A 22,232-nucleotide genomic window follows, 5' to 3' on the forward strand; every position below is an offset into this window, starting at 1 on the left:
AAATATAATGGGTCGGAATACAAAATGTTGCTTATTTTGCACACATTTTGATTGATAGGCTAATCATGATGTGTAGCCTAGGTTAATTCATTTATTTTAAATGAATATTTGATAAATTAAAGAAAATGTTTCATGATCCAGATTATTCCAGAAAGTAATACTAGACAGGATATACCTGTCTATATTAGGTCTTCGTGTTTATTGTATTTTATTTTCATATCTATGTGTTTTTCTTCAATAGTTTATATGGCTTGTGTCTCCAAATTATTCCATAAAATTGTTTTAGGCAGGACATATGACAGCTGTTTACAGAGCAAAAAAAATAAAATCAGATTTAGCTTCTCAAAGTGCACCAGTTTGATGCATTTAACTTTAAAAAGGTAAAGGTTTTCTTCCGCAGGGGCATGCCCCAAGACCCCACTAGAAGGTCCATTCTCCCCCAGCAGTCTCAAAAAATCCTGAGGGAAACACAAAATGTACAAACGTACCGAATGTGAAGGCATAACCCTATGCCCTGATTTGTAGCGGGCTGTCAAAAGAGGCTCATCCATAATACAGTTATTTTTGGTCAATTTCTACAACAAATTTGGTACGCACGCCGCGCGCATACTCTTTATCAGCTTTTACCACCGGCCTAAAAACAATTCTAGGGGAAACACTGCAGGAGGGCTAGATCAATAGGTATGAATAGCATCCAGGAATGGTGCATCGGTTAGAATGCAAGGAATGATGATGATGAGACTTTGCTTTCTTTAGACTATATTATTCTCAGCCGTATTTATTTAAATCCTCTGATTGTCTTCCAGTTTTATTCTCATGAACTCAATACAGGAGAATTAAACAATAAGGCAGGTAACAGAGGGACGATGAGCCACCTGCTGTTTACGCTCGCATGAATCTCTCTCTCGGACTAACAGGCAGAAAACGAAACTTAACTTATACACTATAGACTGGGAGCAACTGCTCTTAAAGCGACAGTAACCATTATAAATGTCAGAGCCTTGTATACACATAGACTACTATTATGGAGCAAAACCTGTTCTTCATTTAAAGTGTGGCTGCTATCTTCAGGTAGCCTGGCGCTACCAGACCATCGTACTTCATTTCATTTGTACAGAAGGTCTGGAAGTGCTGTAATTGGCAAACGTTAACTCACTTGGAGGCGGGTGTCTGTTGAAGTTTAAAACTATTGGATCTGCTCAGTGCCACTCTGGATTAGCCAACCAATCGCATAACGTTTGGTCGTGAGCCGGCTTCTGACGGTGCGTTCAGGGAACTCGGAAATTTTCGACTTCACTACATATTGTAGTCTATGGATCTACCAGTACCTGGCAACGGTAACTTGTTAGAGCCTAACGTTTAGTTATTTGGATGAGAAAGGTTGTAGGCGTCCATACTTTCCCGAGCAGATGCACTGGAACACAGACAGGTCGGAACTCGGAACTACCAAGTCGGAAATTTCCGAGTTCCGAGCGTAAGGGAACGCAGCATTCAACTGAAACTGGAGCGCGACTTCGACCTGTCGTTCTCAGCCACTTCCTCTGTTCGCTGATTGGATACTCAGAAGTCTGTTCGGAAAAATCTCACTAATACGCCCCACCACCAGACTGACTACTGAAGGGAAAATTAAATTTGGGCGGAAGTAGGTAGGCGGGCGGAGCCAGGCTAATCTTTAGGGGGTTAGTGGTGATAAACAGTTAGTGAGTGGTTGTAATGAGTCATAATTAGTTTTCTCAGTTTACAGATTAACAGAAGATGGAAAAAACTGTTTCCAAATAAAATAATGCTGGATCCATTGTATGGGAGTGGAAGGACGTGGAATAATCAATACAATGTGCAAACTCTTTGCCATGTGCAAGTTTCAAATTGTTCCAATAGAAAGCACTAAAGAATATAAACAAGATGTTGTTTCATGTAGCCTAATAATGCATCGTTAGTGCAGACACATTTTGCAGGGACTATTTAAATCATATTACTGGTGTGATGTTATGCAAAAAATTAATTAAATTGAGCATTTAGGATGTGCTCTAGAGGAGATTTGAAATATATCGAGATATATATCGTGTATCGAGATATAGTAAAAAAATATTGAGATATTGATTTTAGCCCATATCGCCCAGCCCTAGTTCCCAGTACAACTGGAACGCACCGCCAGAAGCCGTCTCATGACGTACGGCACGACCAAACGTTATGCGATTGGTTGTCCAATCCAGAGTGGCACTGAGCAGATCCAATAGTTTTGCACTTCAACAGACACCCGCCTCCAAGTGAGTGAACGTTTGCCAATTACAGCAGTTCCAGACCTTCTGTACAAATGAAATGAAGTACGATGGTCTGGTAGCACCAGGCTAATAAACCTTGGCACATTACACACAAATTTTTTTTCATGGCGATAATGCCGGTATTGAAAGGAATACCGTTACTATTTTTAGATAGTATACCCGGTATACAGTAATACCTACTGCATGTGCAAAAATAGCTAGTGCTATCATGATTAACTGTGTTTTGACCCACCAGTTGGGAGAAGGGTCCCTTCCTCAGCAAAAGGTCTGTGCTCTTCTGGAACTTGCGAATCTCCATTAAGGCCCTGGTTCCTGGTCGAAACCTTCTTTTCTTAGGAGACACAGGAGGTTGACCTGGAACACAGAGATAAAAAGTGTGTATGAATGGAACGACCAAAAGTATGAGGAGCCACTTAGGCCAAATACTGTATCAGGAAAGCATGCACATTAGGGATGGGCATAATTAATCGATTAATCGATCATTGCTCGTTAAGAATATTGTCGATCACGTGAAATTGTTGTTGATCATATAGCCGTTATGTTGCGCAGTGTGAGACCTGCAGCACAGCAATGAGTTTCACTATGTGGCAGCACCAAAGACTGTATGGGCAGCAATTAAATATCCTACCAGCAGGGGGAGATACTTAACTAGTAGTAGGAGACAACAGAACAGGCTCAGGCTGCCGTAGATGGGAAAACATAAACAGGAAGAAGTTAAGGAGAAGTTTGGCATCGGACCGGACAGCTTTAGAACCAAAAATAAGTTCATTAAGCATTGTGAAACCTTGTATAAGTACAACACTTAAACAAACCGAATTATGCACCACTTGTACATTGAAGCCTACATCCGACTCTGTTTAACGTGTGACATTAGCGGCTAACTTTAGCGTCTATGCTTTCCTACTTCGCCTTCATCAGGGAACTAATTTGCACATTTTGTTTATTAGATGAAGTAACGTTAGGTCCTTTATCACTCAGAGAAACGTGCCGTGCCCTTATGCAGTCTTTGGCAGCATCTTAGGAGGCGCATATGTGTTTAAACTTTAAAGGTATCGTAGCATTGGCTCCTTATTGGGTCATAGACTCGGGCTTTAACCAGCGCCACATTTTATTATTATTTTATTTTTAAAAGTTGCCTTGCCTTAATAGATTGTTGTTTGCCTAGAAGATATTGGAATAAAGATGTAATTGAGTAAAAACCTCTTGTATACAGTCTATGGTAAAAACGCTGTATTTTGGATGTTCTGTTGGCATTTTTTAATATGTAAAAAGATAACGATTACTCGATAATTGCTCGTTAATTTTCCCGATGATCGATCAATTGAATTTCTTAAAATGCCCACCCCTAATGCACATACTCCACTTTCACCTCGCACACATAAAAAGCATGGACATAAACACATCACATGAATGCACATACTTCACTTTCACCTCGCACACAAACTACTTTTTCTTGCAAAAAGTTGTGTGTGTGCAAGCTAAAAAGTAGTCTGTGTATGTGAGCTAATACTCAAATGAAGATCCAGAGGAGCAAAAAAAAAACATTTGCATAATATAATTTTAATATCACACACAAACTAATTTACAACAATAGGCTTAAAAATGCTCGTTAATTTTCCCGATGATCGATCAATTGAATTTCTTAAAATGCCCACCCCTAATGCACATACTCCACTTTCACCTCGCACACATAAAAAGCATGGACATAAACACATCACATGAATGCACATACTTCACTTTCACCTCGCACACAAACTACTTTTTCTTGCAAAAAGTTGTGTGTGTGCAAGCTAAAAAGTAGTCTGTGTATGTGAGCTAATACTCAAATGAAGATCCAGAGGAGCAAAAAAAAAACATTTGCATAATATAATTTTAATATCACACACAAACTAATTTACAACAATAGGCTTAAAAATTCTTGATATCAATCAAAGGCAAATAATAAAAATTTAAGAAGATTTACGGCAGTTTAGGTTCTGCCTCCAAAGGGCACAGTTTTGTCAACAAAACACATCATGTTACCACTTTACTTCTGTGTCTGAGGTTTTTCAATGAAATATTTTTAGGTTTTTACAAGCACTAAATGCATGTTAGTCATCTCACGTTCACGACGCTCTGTGAGAAAGAACACACTATGCAAGCTGTATTTATAGGTCCCATAACCTGTGCCCATAACAATGCTTCACATTGCACCATGCTCCACTGAGCAGCTTTCAATAGAACTGGTTCCACATCCAGACCAATGTTTCCTAGTTACTGCTATCAGAGTGGTCGATTGAGTGTCAGCAGTGAGGAGGAGTAGACAGCAGAACACTGCTCTGGGGAGCACGGTTCTTAAAAAAAAGTTGCAAGATGTTTATCTGGTCTTTTACATTGAATTACAAGGGTGTGTGATACATGTAGGGTTCAAAGGGGTGGAAAGTTGCTATTCAAGCCTCTGTAAACCTGGTCTAGTAAAAATCAATGTATGATATCAAGTTGGGTTTATTAATAGGCTTTAAAGAAAATCTGATTTGAAATTAAATGTTCAAAAATATTATAATACTTGGTTGAAAAAACAGCCTTTTAATGTTTAAAACGTTTGCCAGGACTGAAATAACATGGTTAGAATGACTTAGTGCATTTGGGTTGCTTTAAATTTAGTAAATTCCCGTTTATTCCTGTTAATTCCCATAAATTCCCATGGAAAGTTTCCAACTTTGAAAATTCCCGGAATTTTGCAACCCTAGATACATGGTTCCTACTAGGGATGGGCATAATTAATCGTTGATCGATCATTGATCGTTAAGAATATTGTCGATCACGTGGTATTGTTATCGATCATATAGCCGTTGTGTTGCGCAGTGTGAGTCCCGCAGCACAGCAATGAATTTCACTATGTGGCAGCACCATAGACTGTATGGGTAGCAATTAAACATCCTACCAGCAGGGGGAGATACTTAACTAGTAGTAGGAGACAACAGAACAGGCTGAGGCAGCAGCCTGCGAGCTGCCGCAGGGTTCGACATAACGTATAGCCCGATGGCCCGGGGCCAGTAAAATCATATGCAGGGCAAGTTGATTGGCCAGTCACTGTCCCGCCCGGGCCAGTGACTGGCCAATCACAGTTCAGTAGGCTATCTTTTTGTAGACTACATCATGGTTCATTGAAATGCGCGTTGAGAGTCGTAATGAAAGCAGTGTTTATTTAAGACTCAATATAATAAACCTAATATAAAATATATTTTTTAGTGAAAGGCCAGTGGACTACCGATGCGTGGGCGTTTTGACAGGCGGAGCAACAAGCGGGTGCACTCTCGCTCCGTTGGCAGAGCTGCCTACCGTCCGCCTGCGAGTCGACAAATTAATTGACTTTCTTTGCCCCCTTTCTTACTTCCCACAGCAGAGGTTGAGGTGCAGAAAATGATAACTGCGCTTTTCCTTTATCTGCCGCCGTAATGTTACAGTATTTGCATCAAAGCCACAATGGTAATACAAATGAGAGGCGTTTTTTAAACGCTGTGAATGCGTCTCCGGTGATTGTGTCGGTTGTAGACAGAAACGAATGGAGGCACTCCGCTCACTGTACAGTTCCTATAGTCGCGCAGTTTGGCACTGTGTTTTCAGGGCGCACTCACACTAGTGCCGTTTGCCTGTTCCGTGCTCAGCACGATTCAGCACGATTCCCCCCCTCCCCACTCCCCCCGCAGGCCCGTGCTCACACTGCTCGTGGCCTGGGCACACTTGCACCTTGCCTACGTCACCGTGCGCGTTTAGGATTTGGAGCTTAGTCTACTTGTAGGCTATACGAATGTTTGTGAATATTTTCATCCGGCCAAATTTGCATCAAATATTCCACTTCCACATTAGAGCAACGAGAATCCTTAAGCTATTGTTTTTTTTTAAATGTAGCCTTGACGTAATAGGTCGCGGTGGACAGTCTCATATTTGTGCAGCACGCTGTTTATTATTAATATAACGGCCCGTCATCAGACCATATGTATCCGGATGGTTTTGTACACATCGATCGCTCCATCAAATCCAAGTCAGAACTTTTTGTATGGGCAGAGATCGTTTTTTTAAGTGTCTTTATAAAGTTTCTTGTTAAACCTTAGTGTAGGCTATACTGTTTCCTTATCACCGGGCCGCGGTGTGTTGTTTTGGGTGCGTCTCCACCGCCATGCGTAAATGCAGTTATGACAGCTGACGGGAGGAAAAAGAAAAAAAATCATCTGACGAACGTGAGTAAACACGAAAACCTTTTTGTTAAAGAGGGTCCGCGATTATAAAGGACCTGGCCATATCACTGGCATGAGCCGATCATGCGCTCGGTGCATGCTCATGCGCGCGCTTATTGATTAGGAGCGGAGCCGTTAACTGCCGAGGAGGAGAGAGAGAAAAGGAGAGAAAGAAAGGCAGCAGAGCGATCGTGTTTGCGGACGGAGTTTGGAGTTTTCCCCAATAAGAAGTGTGCGTCGTTGAAGATTTGTAAGTGACGATAACCTGAGTTGTTTGTATGTTTTTGTTAAGTATCTAAGCAACTGTTGAATGTTGTAAAGTCCCGTTTTAGAGCCTCGCGCACTTACCGTATTTGATGCCGTTTGTATTAGATGTCAGTTATTTTTCCCTAGTACTTTACCGGGGCATTTATGCTGTTAGGTGAATGTTAGCATCTTCTGTTAACTATGTTAATCCCATGTGAAGGCCTACTGGCATTAATGCATATCCTGTTATTGAATTGTATAATCATTTTCCCTATGATAATCACTTAGACTTTCATGCTAGTTGTAGTGTGCATGCATTATAGAAATGTATGGTTATTATGAATGTGGTTATGACGTGATTATTTGTTTCCCTTGTTTCTGTAGACCACACACACACCCATACAGATACCCTCCAAACCCTCCAAACTAAATAAATCTGCCATTACATTGGACAAACCAAGAAAGCAGTATTCCAGTGTTTTGATTGACACTCCGTGGTGACAGCTATTATCCTATAAACCTTCCCTCATCTACAAATTGGTCCTTCGAGCCGGATAGAGCTGTTACCATGGCAAGTCCTACAAGTGATTACGGCAGAAGAACTCCTAGCCCTCGCCCCAGCAGGACGACCCAGAAGCCTGCCTACCTTCAAGATTATGTGGTTGATTATGAAGATGGAGCTAAGGAAAGAGCAACATTTTCCCCCAGGCGTGAAGCAAGCCAGTCAAGCAACCTTGCATCACCGAGGCAACACCCAGGCCCACCCAGTCCACATACCAGCCTCATGCAGCAGCTTGTGGAGATGGCTAAACAGCAAAGTGAAACCGCTAGGCGTCAGACAGAGCTCCTAGAACAGCTCCTTAACAGGACAACCCCCCAGATCTCAGCTAATTCATCAAGAGCTGCATCACGACAACAGTCGCCATGGGCTCACCACCCAAAGCCAGAGCGGAGGGCACAGCTGGCCCCCGATGACCACCCTCCCTCTGATGAGCCAAAGTTTACTGAGATCGCAGCGCATTGTTCTCCTCCAACTGCCTCACAGGAGCTGCCACGCCCCAAGCTAAACCTCCAGCCAAGTATGCAACCGCTGCCATCACCACCCCCCCTCAGCCGTGCTACATCCATTAGCATGCACTCTTTCGACATGCAACAGAAAGCTACACCAGATGTTCACCAGACTGGCAACTTCATGCCACTGCAACCCTTCCCGTTATCTCCCGCACAGCATCCACATCCATCTAACTTCCAGCATGCTGACCCTATTACGCAACCACAAGTCTATACAGATCCGGTGTTATCAGCCCCCATGGGCCAACCTTTCTGCCCAACCTCAAGGGAGCCCCCACCTATCAAGCAAGAACCACATTACCATGCCTCCACCCCCTTCGCAGAAAACCAGTTTCGACCTGATGCCTCCTGGTACTTCCCTCACCATCCTCTCCACAGGGTTGAGGGGCCAACATTCCCAGATTTCACCAAAGAAGATAGAGCCCAGTACATTGAACTTCGTCTATCCCTTAAAAATCTCCTTCACGAAGGCCATTCTGAGAAGTATAAATACCAATTACTCCTTAAGCACGTTAAGACCCCAAATGCCCATCGACTCGTCCTTGCTCATGCAGAGTCATCCACCCCCTACACATGCGCACTGGAGGCACTGGATAGAAGGTACGGGCGACCTTATCAGTACGTTCTCAAAGAAATTGAGACCCTGGAGAACCTGCCCCCCATCCGTTCAGGAGATGAACGAGCTCTGGACGACTTCTCACTACGAGTACAGGCCATTGTAGGAATGCTGAAATCCCTAAAGGCAGATGGCATTGAGGAGCTGCACAGTGGATCAAACGTTAAACGTTTACTGAACAGATTACCCAGCTTCCAACAGCAAAGATTCAGAAGACACCAACTTAGGAAGAACCCCAACCAAGTTAAAACAACTTTGCTAGAGTTTGCAGACTGGCTGCAGTTGGAGGCAGACAGTCTTGAATTCGACCCCACACGTCAAAGTTTCCAAGCAAAGGAAAGTCAGAGGCCTCAACCGCAGCATCGACAAGCCAACGTCATGCATGGAGCTGAACATGTTACACCTAAAGCCACCGCACAAGGTCCACCCCCTAAGGTAACAAGCAAAGGCAAGATACACTGTCCCTACTGTAACAGCACAGCCCATTACCTGAGTCAGTGTTCTGACTTTGCTGCCCTTTCAAGAGACCAGGCTATCAGCTGGATCAAGGAGAACAAGCGGTGCTGGAGATGTGCTCGAGCTCACCTCGCAAAGGACTGCGACCTGAAGAAGCCTTGCCCCATTTGTAAGGGAAAGCACCTGTCCTCCCTTCATGAGGTCAACCATCGGACCACAAACCAGGCTGAGGAACCCCCTTCAGAGAGTGCCACCCTTTACAACTCTGACTCCGAGACACTGTACTTGGACCAAAGTCGCCGTGGCGGGAGAGTACTCCTAAAGGTCGTCAAGGTTACACTGCACCAAGGGAATAGAGCATTTCAAACCTATGCCATTCTCGATGATGGCTCAGAACGCACCATCCTCCTCTCCGATGCTGCACAGAACCTCAAACTGGAAGGAACAACCGAAGCCCTTAAACTGAGGACGGTACACCAAGCTATCAAGACGGTGCATGGAGCCTCTGTGTCTTTCACCATATCCCCTGCTACCAAGCCACATCAGAAATTTCACATCAAAGATGCCTTTACAGCTAACCACTTAGGCCTGGCTGAGTACACATACCCGGTGGCGATCCTGAAAGAGAAATATAGACACCTCCAAGGTTTGCCGATACCTCCCCTCCTCAAGGTCCGTCCCACACTGCTAATCGGCTCAGATCATCCTGACCTGATTACACCAGTTGAGCCTGTGCGCCTCGGACCCCCAGGAGGACCAGCTGCAGTTAGAACTCGCCTGGGTTGGACGCTGCAGGGGCCCTCGAAGTACTTGCAGGATCAGCTTTTACCTTCTCAGTGCCTATTCACCTCAGCCTCTCCCACCACTGACCTATACCAACAAGTAGAGAGACTGTGGCAGCTAGACACTCTACCCTTTCGCAGTGAGAAAGTGGTAACAAGGTCAAGGCAGGACCAAGAAGCAGTTGATAAGCTTGAGGCAAACACCACCAGAGTGGAGATTGACGGAGTACTTCGGTACGCCACACCACTTCTCAGAGCCAAAGATATGCCTACATTATGGGCACCAAAGGAAGCTGTAATGTCATACCTCCGAGGCACAGAACGCCGACTTGCTAAGGATCCTCTACTAGCCGACAAGTACAAGCAGGAAATTGAGAAACTGGAAAAGGCTGGTTATGTCGCCAAACTCACTCCTCAAGAAGTGGAACAGTCAAATGAGTCGTGGTACGTACCCCACCACATTGTATCCCACCACGGTAAACACAGGGTTGTGTTTAACTGTTCTCTCAAGTACAACGGCCAGAACCTCAATGAGTACCTGCTGCCGGGACCAACACTGGGATCCTCACTCCTCGGGGGTTCTCGTTCGGTTCAGAGAGCACTCTGTGGCCATCAGCGGTGACATTAAGCAGATGTTCAACCAAGTTCGCCTCCTCCCCAGTGATCAGCCCATACTGCGTTTCCTTTGGCGAGACATCAAGCCTGAGAACCCACCTGATGTTTACGAGTGGCGTGTTCTCCCCTTCGGTACTACGAGCAGCCCCTGCTGCACCACCTTCGCTTTGCAGAAGCATGTGTTCAGTTACAGTGAGCCAGGAGACAAGGTTCGAGAGGCCATTCAGAAACATTTCTATGTGGACAACTGCCTGTTGAGCACATCCTCCCAAGATGAAGCCAAAGCCCTGGTGGACCAGCTGAGAGACCTACTGACATCTGGTGGTTTCGAAATAAGACAGTGGGCAAGTAACATCGCTTCAGTGGTCAGCCACCTTCCTACAGAGGCTAAGTCAGAAAGTGCAGAGCTGTGGATCTCCGAGTCCCAAGCGGACCCCCAAGAACACGCTCTAGGATTGAGCTGGCACTGCTCACCCGACACCCTTCAGTACCAGCACCGGCCTTCCCCCCAACAAGATGGGACGATGCGCAACATTTACCGCACTCTTGCAAGTCAATATGATCCTATAGGATACATTATACCATTCACCACTAGGGCCAAAGTCCTAGTCCAACACCTGTGGGCCAAAGAGAGGGGATGGGATGACCCCCTGCTGCCATCTGATCTTTTGCAAGCCTGGAACACGTGGGAGGGTGAGCTGCAACATCTACCACTGATCAAGTTACCACGGTGCTATGTCACCCCTGATCTGGATTTACCTGAGGTCAAGAAGGAGCTCCATGTTTTCTGCGACGCATCAGAGGTTGCGTATGGCTCAGTGGCATATCTCCGCACCGAAGACCAGCAGAGGAATATCCAAGTGTCCTTTGTGCTGGCCAGATCCCGTGTAGCACCAAAACGACACCTCTCCATGCCAAGGTTGGAGCTGTGCGCCGCTCTCACAGGAGCCCAGCTCTCCAGAGTACTCCATAATGAGCTTTCCTTGGAAATTAAGAATACTGTCCTGTGGTCCGACTCGTCAACTGTCCTCACGTGGCTTCAGTCTGAATCATGCAGATTCAAAGCATTTGTTGGTAACAGGGTTGCAGAAATCCGCGAACTGACTGAAGGTCACAGTTGGAGGTACGTAGATTCCGCCAGCAACCCCGCAGATGACTTAACACGGGGCAAGACTCTCCCTGAGCTGGCAAAGCCAAACCGGTGGGGCCAGGGACCACCGTTCCTCTACCAGGATCAAGAATCATGGCCAGTGCTTCCTGCCCAAACTAATGATGCTGACACCGAAGAGCTTCGCAAGCCTATATTTTGTGGCCTTACCACTGCTACCTCCCCCGCAGTAGACACCACTCAGTACTCATCATTTGAGGACCTGGTTGAAGCTACATGCAGACTCGCAGACGGGGCGGCTCGTCAGCCAGGCAGCTTCTCGGCTGCGGACTACCAACAAGCAGAAACCTCCATACTGCAGCAGGCGCAAATGGAAAGTTTTCCAGATGAATACAAGGCTCTGGAGACTGGCAAGCAAGTTTCGTCAGGTAGCTGCCTCATCACACTAGCCCCCGAGTTCGACTCCAGCACAAGATTGATACGCGTAGGCGGTCGACTCCGCAAGGTGGAAGGTCTGAGTCTGGAAGTGGTGCACCCGATTGTGCTGCACCCAAAGCACCCAGTGAGTAAGCTGCTCATACGGCAATTCGACAACAAACTCTGCCATCCTGGACCAGAAAGAGTTTTCGCCGAGATCCGTCGGCAGTTTTGGATCCTCAGGGGCAGGGAGGCAGTACGGAGCCATCAGCATCACTGCACAAAAATGGAGAGCCAAACCAAAGATCCCGAAGATGGCCGACCTTCCCCCAGCACGCCTCCGTCTCCTGAAACCTGCGTTCTACTCCACCGGTGTAGACTGCTTCGGCCCCTACCTGGTCAAATGTGGTCGAACTAATGAGAAAAGATGGGGTGTTATCTTTAAATGTATGACGACAAGGTGCGTGCACCTAGACCTTCTCCCCTCAATGGACAGTGACTCATTCTTGATGGCCCTCAGACGTTTCGTGGCCAGGCGTGGCACCCCCTTTGAAATCCTGTCCGACCAAGGGACAAACTTCCGTGGGGGAGATAGAGAGTTACGGGACAGTTTTGCTGCGATGAGCCCATCGCTGCAGTCAGAGCTAGCGAAACAAAGGATCCAGTTCCGCTACAACCCCCCTCATTCACCACATTTTGGAGGAGCCTGGGAACGTGAGGTGCGATCAGTTAAGGCTGCACTCCAGGTCACCGTGGGTTCCCAAACTCTGACTGAAGAGGTTCTCAGGACTGTGCTTATTGAAGTAGAGGGCATCTTGAATGCCAAGCCCCTAGGTTATGTGTCCTCAGATGTTGCTGACCCAGACCCCGTCACCCCAAACTGCCTGTTGATGGGGCGGCCCGATGCCTCATTACCTCAAGTGGTTTATGCAGAGTCTGAAGTCCTAAGCAGACGAAGGTGGAGGCACAGTCAGGTACTTGCCGATCAGTTCTGGGCCCACTTCATAAAGAGGTACCTCCCCACATTGCAGACCCGTCAGAAGTGGCATGCTGAGACCGACAACATTGAACCTGGAACTGTAGTTATGATCGTGGACTATCAGCTTCCTAGGTCCCTTTGGCCAGTCGGTACAGTGAAAGACGTTCATCTCGGTTCAGATGGTCGTGTTCGATCCGCCAATGTCCAAGTAAAGGATAAAGTGTACCAGAGAGCAGTGGCCAAGCTGATTAAGTTACCAGCCATCCCTGAAGAAGAGGGAGCATCACCCCCTGCTGGACATGCAACACCTCTTTAATAAGTACATTCACATGGTGAATGTAGGGGCGGCTGTTAAAGAGGGTCCGCGATTATAAAGGACCTGGCCATATCACTGGCATGAGCCGATCATGCGCTCGGTGCATGCTCATGCGCGCGCTTATTGATTAGGAGCAGAGCCGTTAACTGCCGAGGAGGAGAGAGAGAAAAGGAGAGAAAGAAAGGCAGCAGAGCGATCGTGTTTGCGGACGGAGTTTGGAGTTTTCCCCAATAAGAAGTGTGCGTCGTTGAAGATTTGTAAGTGACGATAACCTGAGTTGTTTGTATGTTTTTGTTAAGTATCTAAGCAACTGTTGAATGTTGTAAAGTCCCGTTTTAGAGCCTCGCGCACTTACCGTATTTGATGTCGTTTGTATTAGATGTCAGTTATTTTTCCCTAGTACTTTACCGGGGCATTTATGCTGTTAGGTGAATGTTAGCATCTTCTGTTAACTATGTTAATCCCATGTGAAGGCCTACTGGCATTAATGCATATCCTGTTATTGAATTGTATAATCATTTTCCCTATGATAATCACTTAGACTTTCATGCTAGTTGTAGTGTGCATGCATTATAGAAATGTATGGTTATTATGAATGTGGTTATGACGTGATTATTTGTTTCCCTTGTTTCTGTAGACCACACACACACCCATACAGATACCCTCCAAACCCTACAAACTAAATAAATCTGCCATTACATTGGACAAACCAAGAAAGCAGTATTCCAGTGTTTTGATTGACACTCCGTGGTGACAGCTATTATCCTATAAACCTTCCCTCATCTACACTTTTTGCTGTGCTTTCTGAGCCGACCTAATTAGCTCTCTCCCTCTTTTATTAGCCCACACCTAGGCTTACACACACGTTAATTCTCACACATTATAGCTACAAGTCCAAGTGTTGGGCAATTCTGGTGCGGACTAGTAAGGCAGCGGACGTTAACGGACAATGCATCCTTAATAAATTCACGTCAGGAACGCCGCCTGTGCGCTTGCTTGTGCGCGTGTCATCTCATTAGCATCTGTACTTTGGCCACGGCACACCTCTCCCAGGTGGCCGTGGCCAAGGGGCTGTTCCGTGCTGGAATACGGTTGGCGTGGTCACACTAGGCCAAACGTTCTAGACTTTAGTATGCTAATAAGCTTTGGCACGGGGCCGCGGCCCTAGTGTGAGTTGCCCCTCAGGCTCAAGACATTCAATCAGATCGCGGAAGTTTTTCCCATTGAAATCGCTAACGGGGAGAATATCCCCGGTTATTATTTTAGCCACAAACCACAGTTCATCTGCGCGGCGGCTCACTCGCGAGATCACACGGTGAAACGCTGCTGTGATCGGACGAAGGCATTGTGTGTTTCTAAGGTGATTTAACGTCATAGTCTTAGAGACGAGCGTTTAACTTATGCTGCATATTTTGCACAGCATTGTTTTTTATCAATAGTTTTAAAAAATGGTCCCACACTGGACTCTTATGTGAAGCTGACACTTCATGGAGAAGTGACACTCCTGCAGCGCGCTCACGACCAGACGTGAACTTACATACACGGTGAAATCTCCCATTAAAAAAACGGCATAACCCACTGATTTTCGGATTTCTATTCTATTTTTAAAGTCAACTTGAGCGCAAGTGGAAAACCGGTCATTCGGTCGACACATTCACATCCCTTATGCATATAGATAAAGTAATAAAAACAGCCTACCACACCACAAAGAATGATCAGACCATCTCTTATTTTTTTATGTTTGAACATGACTTCTGCAGGTGAACTATTCATTAAACTGCCCAAATTCAAGAATAAAAACAACCATCAAACTACTGGACTTTAAAATACTGGCCGACTCTTTCAACATACTTTCAGTTGTAGGCTTCTAATTCAATATGTTTGCCTGGTTTTATATTATGTGTATGAGCAATATCAACATTTCATATAATTAACTAAAAGAAAGATAACCAAATCTAAAGGGAATATCTATACTGTTACAGTATAGATATTCCCTTTAGATCTGGTTATCTTTCTTTATTTTTTCTAATATAGGTATTATAATTATTGACATTGACATTATGAAAAAAAAAAAAAGTGTGTGCAGGGCCAGTGAAAATATACAAGGGGCCAGTAAAACTCGGATCCACTGGCCCGGCGGGCCAGTAGGAAAAAAAAGTTATGTTGAACCCTGTGCTGTAGATGTCAAAACATAAACATGAAGAAGTCAAGGCAAAGCTTGGCATCGGACAGCTTTAGAACCAAAAATAAGACTCAGAGAAACGTGCCGTGCCCTTATGCAGTCTTTGGCAGCATCTTAGGGGGCGCATATGTGTTTAAAGGTATCGTAGCATTGGCTCATTGTTGGCTCATGGCCTCGGGCTTTGACCAGCGCTGCATTTTATTATAATTTTATTTTTAAAAGTTGCCTTGTCTTAATGGATTGTTGTTTGCTTAGAAGATCTTAGAATACAGATGTAATTGGGTAAAACCCTCTTGTATACAGTCTATGGTAAAAACGCTGTATTTTGGATGTTCTGTTGGCATTTTTTAATGTAAAAAGATAACGATTAAATCGATAATTGATCGTTAATTTTCCAGATTAATCTATCAATGAAATTTCTTAAAATGCCCATCCCTACTCACCCTACTTTACTTGCCATTCGAAAGAGGAGGACTCCAAGTTCCAAACTTTATCTGGTATTATTGGGCGGCCCAGATTAGTGCAGCAATGTTCTGGTTCTCAGACAATTCCACTATACCCTGGGTCACAATAGAAAATGCCAATACATCTCCTCTCCCACAAAAGCTCTATCTGTATTCTAATACATTGAAAAATCTGCTTAAAGACACTCATAACCCATTTGTCAAGAATACAATAAGAGTCTGGTATAAAATTCAATCTTATTTTAAAATAGACCCAGTTATTTCAGGCTTTACGCCGATCTGGGGAAACAGCAGATTTTCTCCAGGCAAAAGCGACCTTGGCTTTAAATTGTGGGCAGAGAGAGGGATTAGTAAAGTCATGGATATGTATAATAAGGATGGTCTACTTTATAGCTTTGATGATTTAAAAACAATCTATAATATACCTTCAAAACATTTTTTCAAATACCTACAAATTAGGAGTTATATTTTAACAGCACTCAAACAGTCCCCCTTTAGACCACCTTTGTCTACTCTCGAAAAGGCTGTTATTGATCATCTTAAAGGACGTGGACAGGTCTCCTTGATTTACAAGATTCTTGTGAATGAATCTAAAGAATCATCAGATAAAAGTAGATTGGCCTGGTCTAGAGATTTGGATGTAGAGATTGCTGAGGACGAATGGAAGAGAGTTTGCCATGATGCACAAACCCAGACTATCAATACCAGATATAAACTTTTACAATTTAAATGGATCATGCGTACATACATAACTCCCTCTCTGCTACATCGCTTTGATAATAATAACCCAGATGTATGTATTAAATGTGGTCTTGAAGAGGGAATATTGTTTCACTGCCTCTGGAGCTTTCCTAATATTAAAAGTTTTTGGGAAAAGGTAATTAAAACTATTTCAGATGTGATTTGCACTGTTTTGCCTGTCTGCCCCCGCATGTTTATCCTTGGAGTACTTCCACCAGATTTAAAGTTGTCAAGTCAGAACAAAAAAATTGTTATTCTCTGTTCCCTACTGGCTAAACACTGCATAGCAGTCACCTGGAAAAGTACAGAGACTCCGACAGTGAGTCATTGGCTCAAAAACCTCTCCAACTGTTTAGCTTTAGAAAAATTGACATGCCTCCAAGGGGAAAATGAAAATGTTCTTTAAAGTGTGGCGACAATTTATGGGATTTCTTGAGAGCCACCAAGCAAGGGGTTTACTTGATATTTAGATTTAGATATTTGTCATTTCTGATGCCAGTGCAATATTCCGGAACATTACTTATGTATAGAAAATGCAGGTTGTAATTACATATGTATCTTCTTTTCTTTTTAAGTATTATTATTTACTTGTGTTTTGTTTTTGATTTGTTTTATATGTGAATATTTGTATTTGTCTGTGTTGAAAAATTTGAAAAGTAAATAAATATATTTCTCAAAAAAAATAATTAAAAAATGCCCATCCCTAGTTCCTACAGCTTAATGCAAGTTAAATTTAATACCTTTTTTTAATGCCACTTGAAATGAAATTTAATACCAACGACACAATCGACACAAAAGGAAAAATGTATTGTCACGTTGTTTAGACACCACAGTAACTCTGCTTTCAGCGTAGGCCTTAGCGGTGTGCAGAGATGTAATTATCTGTATCCGTTCAATCAAACAAAATGATCTGTATATGTATCTCTATTCGGATATTACTAGCCCTTTGACTGGGGGACATTGAACATTCAGATTCTGAAACAGAACAGTATTACATCACAGTAATTCATTAACTTTGTCCGTTTTATTTGATTTTTTAATCTCTTTCTCCCTTTTTATTTTTAACTAAACTAAGTTTTATGATCTATCGATCTTAGATATAATTGATCTATTTTGTCCATTTAATTTCCCTCTTCTCTCTCTATTTCCCTCTCTTTTTTAATTTCTAACTTGGTTCAATGAATAATGACTTTGCACTAGGAAACAGCGCTTTAGTGATCTACAAGTGATCAACGCACAAAAACAAAACCTTTTTCCTGCAAATCTCCTAGTTATACAGAGATTGTATGAACAGGCGAAGTGTTTGCAGATATAATATTTAAAGATCGATGTTGTCTATTTAATGACATTACAGAGCCCGCTGCCTGCTTCTAGAGGGACGTGGTTCACATTCAGAGGTTTGAAATAGATGAAAACAACAAGGGCTGACGGTGACTTGGGGTGCAGAAAATTCCAGCGGAATGGAGAGAGACCGCGGGACACGGAGCCATGCATAAACACAGTCGGTCTTTCTCCTCTCCGCCACGGCAGCGGAGATGAACAGCTGATCGGTTTCACTCAAGTTAAGGCAGAACGCGCTGCATCAATTTAGCGCTTAGTAATAGGCAAAATCAATGAAGATTTTTTTCCCCGAATAATAACGAGACAATCGGGAGGTAAAAATATTCGGATCGATCTCATTATCCCTGCTTTTCTGAATACATATTCGGATTCGGGCTCATCGCTACAAGGCGTGCAACTGAACATTGTCAGGAGATTTGGTGCTGCTGTCCCGGTTGTTGATTTCGTAGATGGGGGTGGAGGCACGGTAGAGACGAGAGTAGAAAAGAACAGGGAAATACCTGGCGTTTGTCGACAGCTTGATTTTGAGGCTTTGTGTTTCGCGCTGTGCATGTCGGACTCTGCATTGATTCCCATTGTGTCGAGTTTGAAACATTTCTTGCACAAAATACACCCATAGCCATCCAAAAAAAAAAATCTTTGTTGGACAGCGAATTTTCATTAGATTGACACTTTCCCGTGATGCGGTCCGACTGCTAATGCTACCTGAACGACCGCAGTCACGGCCGCTCACACTTCACTGTTTTGTTGGGTCCGCTCTCGTAATTGCGAGACGTTACTGCTATTTCAATAAATTATTTAAAATTAAAAATGTTTTACGTATTATTTTTAGATTTGAGACTAATTACAATCACAAAATCCTACTTACCACGTGTTAACATTTTTAAGACTTTTGAAAGACTGATTTAAGACATTTTAAAGCCAATTAAGGCCTTCTCAATTATGAATGCATTGCTTTTTAAGACTTTTTAAGGATCCGCGGGAACCCTGTGATATCAAAAAATTTTACAAAAAGAAATCAAGGGACATTTAGAATAGATAAAAATGTGCAATTAATCGCAAGTTAACTATAGCATTAATGCGATTAAATATTTTAATCGTTTGAACGCACTAATTATTTTTAGTTGCCCCAGGCCAGTGGCCAACCGTAAGTTTCAACCCCTGCAGTGTAGTCACTAATCAGATCTGCCTGTTCATTACAAAGATTTGACTAATCGATTTGTCAATCAGAAAAGTGGATAGGAGTTAGATGTTTTTCCTCCGGTCAACACGAAGCAAAAATGTCTTTAATAAATGCCCTCCAGGATGGAGATCTTTGAAAACGCAGTTTGGCCTGTACAGGTGGGGGTGAAACAGAGGTTTGAACCTCACGGAGCAAAGTAAAAACTCGACTTGAATGATCTACGTCCGTCGTCCACTGCAGCTGAACTTCTGACCGATAACTCCAATTATTGACTTTGAGGGGGCAGCTTTAGAAGAGTTTTTGCTAGTGGAATATGGACATGTTATTAAACAGTAGTTTTGCTAATATGACTTAACCTAACTTAAAATAATAACTAGATCAAATGTCAGCGCTGTGACTTCACATCACTTACCTGAAACGCCACTTCTTCTTGGGGACTTCGTGGGTGCTGACCCTGAGGGGCCCGGGGCTGGCAGTGGGGGGCGCCGCTGAGGGGTTCTGCCCTTCCGGCGGGCGGCAGAGGTGTCATGGTGCATCTCCTCCAACACACAGGACAGGACCAAAGGAGGAAAGTACTGCAGCCAAGGCTGTACTGTGGAAGATTGAACACATTTACATTTTGTGGTTATTATGCTTTAATCATCCCTCACCTCCATGCATAATCCATAGGGAAATATGTCAGACACAGCTAGGGTTAGAAAGGGGTGGAAAGTGTCTGGTAAATTCCCGGAAACTTTTCATGGGAAGTTAAGCTTGGGAATTTTGGGAATATTCAAAATTGGGAATTATGGGAAATAACTAGAAACTGGGGTCATTTAAATGATCTGTATCATATCCAAACATAAATCTTAACATACAAACATTATGTTTTGTCATAGGCAGACATCCATGCACAATCATACAATTAAAAAACATTAAATTTCAACTAGGGCTGTCAAGCGATTAAAAAAATTAATCTAATTAATTACAGGCTCTGTGATTAATTAATCTAAATTAATCGCATACTTTTATGACACTTTTATACCTGTTTATAAACAGCTGTATAGCCTGCTACAGTTTGTTTCTCTCTCTCTCTCTCTCTCTCTCTCTCGTAACTTCTGTCTCCACAACAGACAGCGCTGCACTGCCACATATGCCTATGCCGATTCATTCACCATCGTCGTACTCATAGGCAAAAATATTGACACACACACATTGACACACACACATTGACACACACACATACACACACACACACACACACACACACGGGGCGGCCGGCGGGAGACGAGACAGCTAGCAAACAAAATTGAGACACAGAGGAAGATTGAGAGATAGGCTACTGTTTTGAACCTATATTGTTGCACCACTAAATCAATAATGCCCAGACACTGCGGAGAATAAAGTAAGATGTCTTCCTACCTTCATGCTTATTTTCCATAGAGTCCTCGGCCCCGCCCTTTCCTCTGCTTCTCTCTCCCTTTCACCCGTGCGGGCTGTAAGCTACAGGTGCAGCTCGGTGCAGCTCACCGAGCTGCGCACCACTTTTGCACCGGGTGAAAGGGCATTATAGAAGTGCGATTAATCTGCGTTAATTTTTTTAATCGCGTTAATTTTTCTGTGATTAATTAATCGAAATTAACGAGTTAATTTGACAGCCCTAATTTCAACAGATTTATTTGTACATAGTACTTTGAGTTTTTTTTATTTTATCATAGCCACTACGAGTAACATGGCACGTTGGCGTCCCCTTTGGACAAAAGCGGTAGTATTTTTACGACGCCCGCTGTCGCAAAGCTGTTTTCTAGCTCGTGCCAGGCGTGCAAGTGTGAACTGAGAAGGGCGCAATATAGTGCATGTCCATGTGTTGAAAGTGTGAGAACTCTTTTCGGCTCTGTGAGAGTGGTTTTGACACTGCATCAACTAATGCCAGTCAGTGCTACACACACCTGATTGCAATGAATTGATGCAGCAGTGTCACCTACAGTTGTGTTCAAAATAATAGCAGTGTGTTTAAAAAATTGAGTAAATATCAAAATCCTAATAGCTTTTATTTCCATACACGCAAATGCATTGGGGACATTGCACATTCAATTCCAACTCCAAATATGAAGAAACTTGTCAAATGTTTCTTCATCTTTACAGAAAGTGAAGAAAAAGGAATATTAGACTGTTCAAAAAAATAGCAGTGTCTGCATTTTTCTTTACAACTCAAACATTTACTGTATCAACTGAAAAATGCATGAAGATTTAGCTTTCCTATGAATCACTGAACTAATATTTAGTTGTATAACCTCTGTTTCTGATAACTGCTTCACATCTGTGTTGCAGGGAGCCGACCAATTTATGGCACCTGTGAACAGGTGTTTCAGCCCAGGACGATTGGACTACATTCCACAATTCCTCTGGATTTCTTGGTTTTGCCTCAAAAACAGCATTTTTGATGTCACCACATAGGTTTTCTATTGGGCTGGCCACTCCATAACGTTAATCTTGTCGGTCTGGAACCAAGATCTTGTTCGCTTACTGGTGTGTTTGGGGTCGTTGACTTGTTGGAACACCCATTTCAAGGGCATTTCCTCTTCAGCATAAGGCAACATGACCTCTTCAAGTATTCTAATGTATCCAAACTGATCCATGATCCATGGTATGCGATAAATAGATCCGACACCATAGTATGAGAAACATCCCCATAATATGTCTGTGCCACCATGCTTTAATGTCTTCAAAGTGTACTGTGGCTTGAATAGGGGCCGCAGACAGTTTGTCAGACGACCCACAAACATTGAATTCAAGCCACGGTACACTTTGAAGACAGTGAAGCATGGTGGCCCAAGCATGATGGTATTTTTTCGTGCAAAGAATGGAACAATTTGGCGAGTAGAAGCTGGATACGGTCAGGTTTTGTGCAGAGCGCTTTTGTGGACTACAGCTCTTTGCTGCTCTTGACACTTATGTTATACGTCACCACCACTCGCACCCGCTTAGCTCAGAAACATGGCTGTGTCTTTAATGCACTTTACCGCCTTCTTTCAATGACAAGACAAAAGTCTTCAGCGTGGCGAAAACCACTACACAAGTGGACATGTGGAGAGTTTCAATTTCTCGAGTGGGGAGATTGTTTGCGTTGTCTACGCCAGCCATTAGCATTAGCACTGTCAGTCGAGAAGTGGAGGGAATGTGTTGAGGTGACGTCACAGAGGCGACAAGACTTGTAGTTGTTCTCGTAAAAAAAAT

At 43.6% G+C, this 22,232-nt stretch overlaps 1 protein-coding gene across 1 annotated transcript in view; it reads right to left on the minus strand.

Moving 5' to 3' along the window:
* The window catches only part of cenpa (histone H3-like centromeric protein A), a 37,683-nt gene that overhangs the window by 12,420 nt on the left and 3,031 nt on the right, over positions 1-22,232 (minus strand). Inside the window, exons 2-3 of the mRNA XM_080046456.1 lie at positions 19,429-19,608; positions 2,515-2,636 (exon numbers count right to left, since the gene is read on the minus strand). Coding sequence (XP_079902582.1) covers positions 2,515-2,636; positions 19,429-19,552 — 246 coding nt within the window. The 5' untranslated portion in view covers positions 19,553-19,608. The remainder of the gene's footprint in view (positions 1-2,514; positions 2,637-19,428; positions 19,609-22,232) is intronic.

Source organism: Ammodytes marinus, assembly GCF_949987685.1.
Source record: "Ammodytes marinus genome assembly, chromosome: 18".
Lineage (NCBI taxonomy): Eukaryota > Metazoa > Chordata > Actinopteri > Uranoscopiformes > Ammodytidae > Ammodytes > Ammodytes marinus.